General features: G+C 42.8%; 2 protein-coding genes across 7 annotated transcripts in view; one reads left to right on the top strand and one right to left on the bottom strand.

Moving 5' to 3' along the window:
* Nucleotides 1–3,420, top strand: part of tox (thymocyte selection-associated high mobility group box) — an 89,851-nt gene extending 86,431 nt beyond the window's left edge. For all 6 annotated transcript variants that reach the window (XM_061797866.1, XM_061797869.1, XM_061797867.1 and 3 more), the window contains one exon: nucleotides 1,830–3,420. In XM_061797866.1, the coding sequence (XP_061653850.1) occupies nucleotides 1,830–1,866 (37 nt within the window). In that variant the 3' untranslated portion in view covers nucleotides 1,867–3,420. The remainder of the gene's footprint in view (nucleotides 1–1,829) is intronic.
* A 4,370-nt stretch (nucleotides 3,421–7,790) lies between these two features.
* On the bottom strand, nucleotides 7,791–11,828 carry lrrc53 (leucine rich repeat containing 53). Its single transcript, XM_061798499.1, has 5 exons — nucleotides 11,477–11,828; nucleotides 11,209–11,372; nucleotides 10,926–11,115; nucleotides 10,650–10,842; nucleotides 7,791–10,334 (listed from the first exon to the last, which is right to left on the bottom strand). The coding sequence occupies exons 1-5, from the start codon at nucleotides 11,624–11,626 to the stop codon at nucleotides 8,053–8,055; spliced, it is 2,979 nt and encodes a 992-aa protein (XP_061654483.1). The 5' UTR covers nucleotides 11,627–11,828; the 3' UTR covers nucleotides 7,791–8,052.
* Nucleotides 11,829–12,467: the final 639 nt, after the last annotated feature.

The raw sequence follows: 12,467 nt of genomic DNA, 5'->3' as shown, positions 1-12,467 counted from the left end.
CAGGCCTTATTTTATATTTATTTATTATATTTATTTAACCAGGTTAAAGCTTGTTGAGAGAGAAAATCTCTCTTTCAAAAGCCAAGAGGCAGCAGAAATTATACATGCAGCAGAAATTAACCAGTACATAACACGACAACATTCATGCAAAAAATATCAACAAAGACTAAAAAAAAACAATAGTGATAGTACAATGTGTGGCGTCTGATTCAAAAACGGTGACAAAGCCCAAATGGTTTCAAGTCCATACAGTTTTTTTGTTTTTATTCATATTTAGAGTTGCTGTGGGCTCGGCGAGAGAGTAATACTGCAGGAATCTGCTAGTTATATCTCGACTTGGCATCGGTAGAACGAACCGGGGAAGAGTGCTTCAACCCATCACACAGTACAACCTCAGTAGAAAGCAGAAGAGTCTGCAATGCATTCGTAGGCAGTGGGTCCGAATGTCCAGTATGCACTCGAATCTACATATCGGACTATGTGTGTTGTTAGAGTCCAGCGTAGCGCTAGTTAGCCTTAACCAGCGGTGGGGTGAGTAGCCAAATATTGTACTCAAGTAAGAGTACTGCTACTTTAGAATAATATGACTCTAGTAAAAGTAAAAAGGAGTCATCCAAATATTTACTTGAGTAAGAGTAAGAAAGTGCTCAATGAAAAAAATACTCAAGTAAAGAGTAATTTGTGAGTAACTTCAGATTATTATTCTTAGTTTTTTTTAAATCAGAGCATCCATCCATTTTCTGTAGTGCTTTATCCTCACAAGGGTGGCGGGCGTGCCGGAGCCTATCCCAGCTATCTTCGGGCGAGAGGCGGGGCACACCCTGAACTGGTCGCCAGCCCATCGCAGGGCATTAAATCAGAGCATGAACATCAAATTCAAAAAAATAACATATGGGAGTCGACACACTCCTGCCACCATTTCTATTTTGAAGTGCCCCAAAACCGACAATACATGATTTGCTTTATATTCACTTAAATGACTTCATGACGAAGCTGTTTGCTGACCAGACTTAGCGATTGTGTGTGCGTGTACGACACCATAGGGATGCTGCTAATTTTGCCATATTCACACACAGCGTTGCGTGACTGGAGCAGTGTCTGGAGCGCCGTCTGACGTCTTTTTACTTTTTTCCAGCTGCTCCAACATTCCCCGCCCGATAACACAAAGGAGTGTACAAAAGACTTCGTCTCGTTACTGAATAAGAAAAAAAAACGGTTGTGCGTGCATATGAACCGAACGAGACACGTGCGGACTGGATCGAAACAGTCGAACTGAACGGTTTGGACAGTTTCAAAAAAAAAAAAACGTACAACACACATTGGACTTTGAACTGTGAGGCAGACATGCTAACTGCTAGGCCAGTGCAGTTCATATTCGTTGTTATGCATTTTGCTGTTCTGTAATGTTGTGGCGGCACGGTGGACGACTGGTTAGCACATCTGCCTCGCAGTTCTGAGGACCGGGGTTCAAGTCCCGGCCCCGCCTGCGTGGACTTTGCATGTTCTCCCCGTGCCTGCGTGGGTTTTCTCCGGTTTTCCGGTTTCCTCCCACATCCCAAAAAGATGCAGGCTAGGTTCATTGAAGACTCTAAATTGCCCGTAGGTACGAATGTGAGTGCGCATGGTTGTTTGTTTGGGTGTGCCCTGCGATTGGCTGGCGACCAATTCTGGGTGTACCCCGCCTCTCGCCCGAAGACAGCCACGGTCGGCTCCGGCACGCCCGCGACCCGCGTGAGGAGAAGCGAAACGGAAGATGAATGAATGAATGAATGAATGTAATGTTGCATATGAGGGCTTTGCTAATTGTTTTTCTCAATTTTGTCTTCCAGAGGACCTCAGCGAGATAAATCTTTGTACCTGAGTTAATTTCCGAGCAAAGTGACACCAAACATCGTTCACATCCTGCTTCTGCCACAGTGCGGAACCTCATTCGAACCGCCACTCGAGCGGATTTGCAGTAGAGCCCCCACAAGACACACAAAAAGTCCTCACTAAATATTTGTTTATCCAAAATGAGTTACAGTCGCATAGCAAATAAGAGAAACGAAATGGGGCATATTTATCGTGTCCTTGAGAGGGAAGAGAGGAAATGTAAAAACAGAGAGACTTCCTGGCTCTGCGCATACAGTAGATTAGTTAGACTGGTTGAATTTGATCTACTACTTAGCATTATATTGATTTGAACTGAAAGCATGTGTTCCACAAAGGTTTTCACAGGCTGGGCTCAGAAGAGTGCAGGTTGATGTATATAATGTAAAGGGATTATTCTCGCCGACCGCTACGAAGGCGTATTAGGGTCACACGCAAATGCACATTTTGGAGGAAGTTCTGACAATGTCATAAAATGTAATATTATATCGGACCATACACAGTAATAATCACTTCAGACATTTCATCCAATATTTGTAAATATTTCGACGCAAACCCAACAAACGAGGCAATTTAAGCAAACATTTGGAGAATAACAATACCTCAGTGATTATGGTGTTAATATGCAAAACAAAAAATAATAATAAACAATCTTTTTTGGTCAAAAGCAAGCAACAACTCCTCATCTCAAGTCAACAGTATGTTGAGTACAGTATGGTTATATATATTTTTCTCATTGGTTCTTTTCAGTGCGACCCAAATACTCCTTCGTAAAATTCCTAAATTCCCATTAGCCCTAAAAAAATAAATAAAATAAAACACAAAAAATCTTTCTACCTGTTTTTGTTTGTCTCTTTGTATAGTTTGGCTGGTCTACCAGTTCTAAAAAGCTCTGAAGAGCGTGTGTAAAATACTGTCATGCAATTGTTCGAGCTGTCCCCTTAGTTTTCTTTACCTCCATAGTATATTGCTGCAGCCAAAGTGAAAAGAGCACAGCACACACAAGCCCACGTTGTTCTCACACATCTGTCGGGCGCAAATCCAGTGTATTTTAGTCCTTGAAATAAGGAAATGTCAAATCATTATTTGTCGAATGCTAAGGTTTATACGATGACAGCTCCTCCTCCGTCCGTGCACACGTCTGCCTGTTTCCAAAATGAGTTTGGATCCAAAGTTACGTGTGTGCGCGAGTGAGCGAGTGTGTTGAAGAGAAAGTGGCGTGCTTGCTCGAGCTGCATGGTCTCTTTTTTTTTGTCATCTCGACTTCTCTGTGCACAGAGGCTATTTATGAACCTATAACTATTGCTCTGTTGGCTGTGTGTAAATGTTTTAATCAAGTTATGTTTTAGTGTTAATGATGAGGAGAGAGACTCTCTCTCGCTCTCTCTCTCTTGCTCGCCCTGTATCTTTTTTGTATTTTATGTGTTTTTTGGCAGATGAAAGGACTCTGGGCAACAACCATGAAGATTTTCTTATTTTTAGATTCTAAAAATGTGTTTGAGAATAAAGTCAGTGCTGCATTGATGTGCAGTCATTACTCCAAAGTCTTGATGTTGTTTTGTAGTTATTTATTTCCTATACATGACAACGATGACACAGTACCACTCATGTCTTTATTTTGGGTTTTGCATACTTCGAACACATCCATCCTCATTACAAAACAAATGTCTTGAATATATTCTGTAAAATCCCCAAAACTATTTTCTATCGCAACGCCTTCGCGGTCCGAATATTGATAAGCTCTCGACAGACTCACGATTGATTGAGTTCTTGCTGGTGTTTTCATGTCGTTAAATCTGAACAATCCCAAATCAAAAATGCAGTACAGTATTGTAATTACTGTATCTATAGCATAGGTTTTACGAATTTGCCTTTATACACGAACAGTGGGTTTAAAAATAGAGCAATCGAGGCGTGATTAAAGTGTGAGACTTTCAGTTTTCATTCAAAAGGTTTCCTAAAAATATGTTCTTTTTTTATTCCATTTTTGGGATTCGACCAATTGTGTGGCGAATACTGTCCATCCATTTCCAGGGTCTCACGAGTATTTGGAAGGCGTTGTGCAGTATATAGGGTATAACCCTTCATGAATCCAAATACAACAACACAAAGTGAAACAAAGTTACAACAAGGTGCAAACCACCGGAAGCAAAAACAGAGAAGCCAGAAAATGTGGGAAACAAGTTCTCCAATGTTCTGGAATCCTATTCTTTGGTCAACTTGTATCAGAATGATGGGAAGAGAAAAGGAGCAGCTCATGACGCAAAGAATATCAGATGCGGAGGCGGTGAGGAGAAGCTCATGAAATGCATAAAAGGCGGCTGGTCGCTTTCGAAACATGCTGCACGGTGGGCAAATGGCCTTTCGCTCAACATGAACTATCGTTTCGGATTTTTCACAACATCAACGGCGGGCAATTTTGGGGTTCTTCATGGGTCGTTCCAGAATTGGAGGAAAATGTACCATTCAGTTTACAATGTTTAGTCATGTTTGAAAGAAAAACAGATTCTGTAATAAACTACCATATAATTGGATTCGTTCAACTCAACCATCAATGGTGTACTTTTTATGACATATTTTATCGGCCGTATACATTTTTCTGTGATTGCGGCAAACCCAGATACTCGGAGACCTGAAAAACATATTTAACAAATATTGCAGAATCCATCTTTGACAATCAAATAAAGAAAGTTCGATTTTATTTGAATGCTACTTTACGATAATAACAAGGGACCCTAAACCCGTAAGTTGAAAAATCACTGCTAATGTTTGGGTTTTTGCTCGAGCGTACATGCTAGTTGTGTTAGCTTCTATGCTAACTGGTCACGAACAAACTTAGCTACAGTATATGATTTAAAAAAAAAAAAAAAAAAAAGACTAAACTTTGATATTAATATCGTTTTGTTGGTTTGATTGACAGCCACCACTATGGCAGAAAACAAAAAAATGTGAAAAGAAAGAGTGCTTACCTTGGGTCTACGGTTTGCGCTATAAGCCTGATGATGTCATTTCTGCTGAGTAGTGTTGCTCACCTCTAAATGGCTAAAAAGGTTGAAGTGACCATGTCGTGTGTATGTTGAGGACTTGAGCGACACCACTTCAGAGCATTTCAAACGTGTCTGTGATTAAACAATTACAGGGACGACATATCAACAAAATCATAACCCAACAAGATGATTTGAAACTTCATTTATCTGTTATATTTGTCATTTAAGTTCGTCATGTTAACCTTTATATTTCTGTGACTGTTTTTGGTCATGGTGATGCTCCTGTTCATAGAATACACCATGTTCCTATTTGGATTATATATTAATTAACTTAAGTACTGTACGTTGCTCCAATGAAACGGAACGGAATGTTAATATCTTAATGCGCGACATGCTACATTGGTTGTTACAATCAACGCAGACCAAATTTGATGTATCAACGTTTTGTTATCAGGATAGAAAAGTGCTGATGATGCATTTTGGGTCATTATGCTTTCCATGAAAGTCAGTGAAGCTGCAAACACTACAAATTCTTGTATCAAATTGTGCCACGGAAAGAAAGGTAAAACTACAATATTAATCACAAGCGAGGTACGCTGCATACAATAATGAAACAATATACTCTGACTTGCATATTGAAATAAAGATGGGATTCTAAAATACTGTTAAAGATTAAAATATACACCTTTAGATATTGAGGTTGGATTTGTCACTATGGGGAAAAATATTTTGATTTAGCCCCACAGCTCTATCAAGCAGATATTGTTATTCATGACTTGTGAGTGGACAGGTTTGAAATGTGAACCCATCCAGTTTTTGTACAAAGAGGTACACACTTCCTTCTAGTGGCAAAAGTAAATACTGCAACTACTCCACTGATTTCAATTTCTGCATCCAGAATGCAGCAAAAGACAATTGCTCCCAAGATAAAGCATTTTAGTGGCTTGCGTGGAGTGAGGCAGAAGAGCTTGATAACAGTATCGTATACATTTGAGGACCCCGAAATATTTTGTCACGCTTGATTCTGGGTCAGTGAACATTGGGGTTAAGGGGGGCTTCACCTAATTCTGACTTGCATTTGCCATTTGTTTTATGCAAAATGTTCTGTTTATGTCACTGAACCGGAGTCCTACACCAATTAACACACAAGCAAGAAGGAGTACAAGCAATATAAGCAGATGTTTCAAATCAGTGGCAGTTTTGGGTCGGGGGCAAGCTGGCCTCCAGGAATTCCGGCAGATGACACTGAAGTGTCTAATAATTCCCATTGTGCTTTTTTCTCTTTGTATGTTACTAAATCCAGAAAAAAACGGCTGCCATTTTCTTTCCATTTGTTTTGTACCCGGAAATAGACAACTGGTTAGAGCGTCAGCCTCACAGTTCTGAGGACCCGGGTTCAATCCCCGGCCCCGCCTGTGTGGAGTTTGCATGTTCTCCCCGTGCCTGCGTGGGTTTTCTCCGGGCACTCCGGTTTCCTCCCACATCCCCAAAACATGCATGAATTGGAGACTCTAAATTGGCCGTAGGCATGACTGTGAGTGCGAATCGTTGTTTGTTTCTATGTGCCCTGCAATTGGCTGGCAACCAGTTCAGGGTGTACCCCGCCTCCTGCCCGATGACAGCTGGGATAGGCTCCAGCACGCCCGTGACCCTATTGAGGAGAAGTGGCTCAGAAAATGGATGGATGGATGGACTGGGTGGGTTGGTGCCTCCCAAATTCTGCAATTCTGTTGCTCTGCACCAGTGATTGTCAAAGTGTGGCACGAATTCCATTAGTGCTACGCAAAAGAATCACTGCCTAAGTGAGGTTAAGTGCTAATGAATTTTTTAGTACAATAATTTGCACTTAATCTTTAACAATTGTTTTTAAACTTTATTTTATTAATTAAAGTTCCATGTGCAATATAGTTTAGACTGGTTAGCAGAGCTGCATCACAGTTCTGAGGACCCGCCTGTGTGGAGTTTGCATGTTCTTCCCGTGCCCCCCCCCCCCCTTATATATAACCGTGCATAATGTGCCTAGAATAATATTCAATGTACCTTTTAGGACTAAAACCCACTTTGTGCTTGATGAAGTCTACTACGCGACTGTACTTTGTTGGTCATGAGCATGGTACTTGAAGAGCTAAGAATATTTTTAGGTGGTACTTAGCGTCAAACGTTTGCGATCCACTTTTCTACAGTATGTTGCAGCGCTACGACGTAAGAGAAATGAACTGTACTTTATTCTATTTAAGCGGGGGAACACACCCCTAAAATGAATCCCAGTACCGCTAAGATTTTGAGGGATACATTTTTTTGGGGAAACTGTATATTGTATTTGAACAACCTAGAAGTGTCAAACCAAAGTATTTGGTTGTCATGTAAAATGTTAACAATCAGAAACCGTTTGCCGAATAAAAGGTTTACTCCACCCGATCCCTCCCAACTCTCCTGGACTGGGCTCTGGACATCCTACCTTCACAGAGCGATACGCCGTCTACCAATGATATGGTCGAAATGTGGACTTCAACCAGGATATATGGCACATTTCTTAACTTCAACCACTAAAAACCAACACACTTTTATCAACACTAGTCCTCATTTTAACTGCATTTAGTCATATGTCACTGTTTATATTGTTAGGTAGGGGGTAGATGACTTTTTTTTTTTTTCTAGCGATAAGAAACGATTCAGGCGGTTAGACAGGACCACCGTCCACTGTTTGGAATGAGAGAAATTGGTTGTTTTCACGAACATGGGATAATATGAAAGCCGCGGTGATACTGAATAACTTACTAACTGGAATCGGCATTTCTGATCAAACAGCCCTAAAATTAATGGAAGCACCCCTAAACCTCGGATCCCAGAACGGCCGGTGGGACGCGTGCAGAATTTGAGCACGTTTCCTTCCTCCGATTGTATTACTTAGTTCAAGTTTGTCAGATAAATAAATAAATAAAACAATCTATTTATTTGTTTGTTTGCAGCGCCCCCGCCCTCGCTTACACCGAGTGGTGTGCTGTGCCGGTCATCTCGAGCAGCCCATCTAAGTGGTTTGTGCCCAACATTGTTTTTTTTTTTTCACACAAACACCTCTGAGGATATTTACACCCAAACTTGATTTTAAAGGACAAAATGTTCCTTCTGACCATCAGCGTAGCTCCTGTTTTGATGCCATACTGTATGAAGTGTAACTGTGTAAAGGTTGGCGCAATTAGCGGATCTTCTTTTCCAGTGCTGTGGGTTCTCGACTGGACGTCTTCTCAGGGAGCACCAGCCTCAGCTTCCTTCTCGGGGAGGAGCCACCTTCCTCTGAAAGGTACTCCTGCTTCAGGAGAGGTGAGGCAGCCATTGAACTGCCTGAAGAGGACGTGCTCTGAGTAGATGCGGCTTGTGGAAAGATGTCTTCACCCAGCATGCTTCGTTCAGACACGGCGTGCACTTCAGTTCCAGGCCTTCCACCGTCAAATATACTCTCCACCAGACCACCTGGTACAGCCTCATTCTCGGTCTGACTGTAACGTTTTGACAAATTCTCAACAGTGTTCACTGCTTTGGGAACCTTTGTTGAGCTATCTATACTTTGAGATGCCTTAATTGGGAGAAAGGAGCTTGGAGGTTCCGATTCAGAGGAGGCTAGAGGAGTTGGTTTATCCCCGGTCCGAGGAGCTTGACCCAGGTTTGGGTCTGACGTTACGCTTTGTTCATTGGTAGAGCTGTGAAAATCCATCTGGCTTTGAGAGAGCGGTTGGTTGTGTGACGTATGAAGGGCTATGTTGGGTCCGAGTCCTACAGGCATGGAACCATGAAGTGGTGTAGTCTGTAACAAACTTGACTGCAAAGGGTTGGCATGTCCTGCATTTGCAAGAAGAGAAGTATCAGGTGATACGAAGACTTCTTGCCTACTATCTGAAGCTCCGATCAAGGACATAGACCTACTACCTACCATGCTAAGAAACATACTATTGGTAGGACCGGTGGGGACCAGTGAACCACCCGCTGGGGTTGCTGTGTTGAGTAAAAGAGCTCCTCCCTCGAGAGGGAGGTTACTGCTCATTCGTTGTGAGCCTGCTGATCCTTGCAGGAGATGGCTCGTTGAATGAATTATGTCAGTAGCAGAGAACAGAAACGGTTGCTGAGAGGAAAGCTGAGGACTCCTAGGAACCACCCCAGCTCCCTGATAAGGAACGGTCAGACCCTGCCCCATGATGGAGGCCCCATCTGCTATGGTGGGGTGAGATGGGTCTGTGGTGCTAGTAGCTGGAGTAATTGCTGTGAGTTGGGCCTCTCCTTGGTCACCTGCATTACTCTGGATATTTTGCACACTTTTGAATGCTGCCTTGACTTTCTGATCTTTTTCTCCATCCTTTTCATCCTCATCCTCGATCAATCCCTCACTGACTGATGTTTTTTTCCCTTTCTTGCTGCTTCCTTTTGATTGTTCACCCGAGCTTTCTTTACCTTCCAACTGTTCTGTATATCTTTTACCGTGCCTTCTGTCTTCGCTCTCCTTGGAGTTACTCCTCTCCTGCTCAGTTTTCCTTTTCGGATGGACTTTCGTCTTTCGGAGTAGTTTAGACTTCAGCAAGCCGCTGGACTGTAGCTTTCCTTTGTGGTTTTTCTCCACTCCTCTTTCCATGTTTCTGGAAATCTTCACCACGTCAGTCCTCCTTGCCTTTCTTTGATCCTTTCTTTCCTTATCGAATGTCACATTTCTTGTTTGCCTTCTCGTTTTCATGCTTTTCATTGCATGAAACCGGTTGTAGTCGATACTCCTCTCTCCATTGCCGATTTGAGGGACCGAGTCATCAAACAGCGAGGTGTCGCTCATGTTAGAGTGAATCCTACGTTCTCTCATATTCTGTGCTGACTTCCCATATGTTCTGTGGCAGCTCTTACAATGGAGCATCCCAGGTTGTCTACTCTTAACACCTATATCAGACCTCACGCCAATGTCGTTGTTTGCATTGTACGCAGCAAGGGTGTCTGGTGAACGACTGAAGGTGTGTTTCCATTGACGAGATGAATATCTGGAGCTACCGTTGTGAGGAATGTCTCTTTCCAGAATGTCTTGCTGGCTCTCAAGTTTCTTCCTCTCCTTCTCTTCCTCCTCCATTATGAACATCCTCATTCTCCTGTGGTCTCCCTCCTGCTCTGTCTGCATTACACCATTCATCCCGTTGTCCCACTGATTTAGCTTCGATCCTTCGACTTTGCAGTTTGGACACATGAGGTTTTCATCAGCTCTAACACGAAATCGGCTTCCATAGTTCTCGGCCCTTGTGTCCCTCGGTATGCTTTTACTGTCCAGTAGCTGGTGAGCTTGCATAAAGAGTTCCCTCTGCTTCGCACCGACATCACGGTGATTAGTGAGATAGCCGGTCACGGGTCCGCTGCCTTCTTCTGTCTCCTTCTGTTTATGACTTTCTGACGCATTCTTTCGCCGAGAAACTTGATAGTAGATCAGGACTACAAGCAGTGCCAAGCCAATGCCACCTGATAAACAGCAAAATATGTTTTATCAGTTTTTTTGTTTTTTTTTAAACACTTGTGTGGCACATTTAAAAAAATGGGATGCATGAAGTGGTGTAAATCTCATTATGCCCTCATTCATCAGGAGGTTAATATTCAGTTTCACTGTATTAAATGTATTTGGGGGGTGCAATTAAAATCCAAACAAAATGGAGGTTGACCGGATTGTGTTTGAATATTAATATCTACATATGTAGAAGTGTATATTTTGTTGTTTGTTCATATATTTACATGTAAGTTGTATTTTCACTATTGCGCTTGGAAATGTTTCATGCTCACCAGTAAAGCAGAGAACAGCTGTAATGGCCAAATCCCGAGCATATACTTGAGGTGTCACACTGTCTATTGTCTCCAGCTGCACTGTGATGTTCCGATTGGACGGGACACAGTTGGCGTCAGTCAGCTCCAGCACTGTAGTTACAGCCGGATTGTCAGCGCTTACACACACCATCCTCCGTCCATTATACAGTGTCTGCGGGCAACAGGAGAGTTGTGCGTTCAACGTTGAGCCACCTCTTAGAATCTTTTCGTGCGGACCAGACTGCACATTCATACCTTGTCAGGTTGTTGTATGAAGGCTGAAAGGAAGGTAGCTAAATCCAGCAGCTGACAGGAGCAATTCCATGAGTTGAGATCGAGGTTGAGGTTGGTCAACCAGCTGAGGTAGGAAAAAGACTGAGATGGAGCTGAACTCAGACGGTTTCTGGACATATCCAAATTGCGAAGGCGCACCAAACCATGGAAGCTAAAGGGCCACAACTCCGACTCATCATATTCCACACAATACTAATATTTGCCATTGTGACACATTCAAAAGCTCTCGATAATACTCACTAACCTGTTTGTGTCCAGGCTCTTTATGAAATTATCAGACAGATCCAGATTCTCCAGATATCTGAGCTCGTTGAAAGGGAGAGAACCAGGATCTAGACTGGAGATTCTGTTTCCTTCCAGGTTTAGAGTTCGAAGCGCCAAGGTACCTTTGAGCCAGTTGGCTTGGATCTGCACATCAATTGACAGGCTTTACTTCCATATCAAAGCTAGCTACCAGTGCTTGTCTTTTGATTCTTTATCAAGAGTGTAAATGATCCCTGGAATGGGCCCACCTGGCTGATAAGATTGTGGCCCAGTGCGAGCACCTGGAGATGGGCAAGATTGGACAGAGCTTTGTCCTCCAAAGCCTGACTCGTGAGGAGGTTGTGGTCTAGCAGTAATGTGTGCAGGAAGGGCAGATTTCTGAAGGACAGCTCATCCATCACAGAAATACAATTATGGCTCAGACCTGATGAAAGGCAAAGGGGCAAAATATTTAAAATAACTTTTTCCTGAGGACGTTTAGCCAAGAAATTGTATAATATTCAAATTTGGACACTTTTAAAAGTTAATCACCCGTAAGGGGAATTAGCTAGAAATGTCCATTATTAAAGTCAAACAAGTGACGACACAGTCTATCCATCCATCCATTTTTTTATCCTTGTTAGGGTCGCAGGTGAGCTGGAGCCTATCCCAGCTGACTTTGAGCGAGAGGCCGGGTATACGCTGCGCCGGACTGATCGCCAGTCGATCAATCGCAAACCATTCACGCTCATGGATAATTTGGGAGTCTGCAGTTAACTTAACATGCATGATTTTTGGAATGTGGGTGGAAGCCAGAGTACCTGGAAAAAAACCCATGCGAGCATCCGGAGAGCATGCAATCTCCACACAGGAGGTCCGGAGCCAACATTTGAACCCACAACCTCAGAATCCCAGAACTGTGAAACAGTAACTACTCACCCACCGTGCTGTAAAGAACCAGTTTATTGAAGTTAAATCCTGTGAATTCCCAATTTTGGAATACTTTAGAAGTGACTGATCAGTAGTACTGGTAAGTTACCTATGACCGTGATGTTGCTAAGGACCGACAGTGAGGCGGACTGGACTGTGGCGATGGAGCCCTGTGTGAGAAGGAGAGCCTCAGTCGTGTCTGGAGCATCTGGTCATACGTACAAACATACATTTGTCATTTCAAACCAGGACTCCATCAAATGTGTTTGCACCACAACAATAAGCACGACATTAATCGGACAGTTTTCCGGGGTCATGTGCCTGCACAAA

The sequence above is a fragment of the Phyllopteryx taeniolatus genome, chromosome 14 (assembly GCF_024500385.1).
Source record: "Phyllopteryx taeniolatus isolate TA_2022b chromosome 14, UOR_Ptae_1.2, whole genome shotgun sequence".
Taxonomy (NCBI): domain Eukaryota; kingdom Metazoa; phylum Chordata; class Actinopteri; order Syngnathiformes; family Syngnathidae; genus Phyllopteryx; species Phyllopteryx taeniolatus.
The sequence above is the reverse complement of the archived record's forward strand: the minus strand, read 5'-3'. Positions and strand labels throughout refer to the sequence as shown.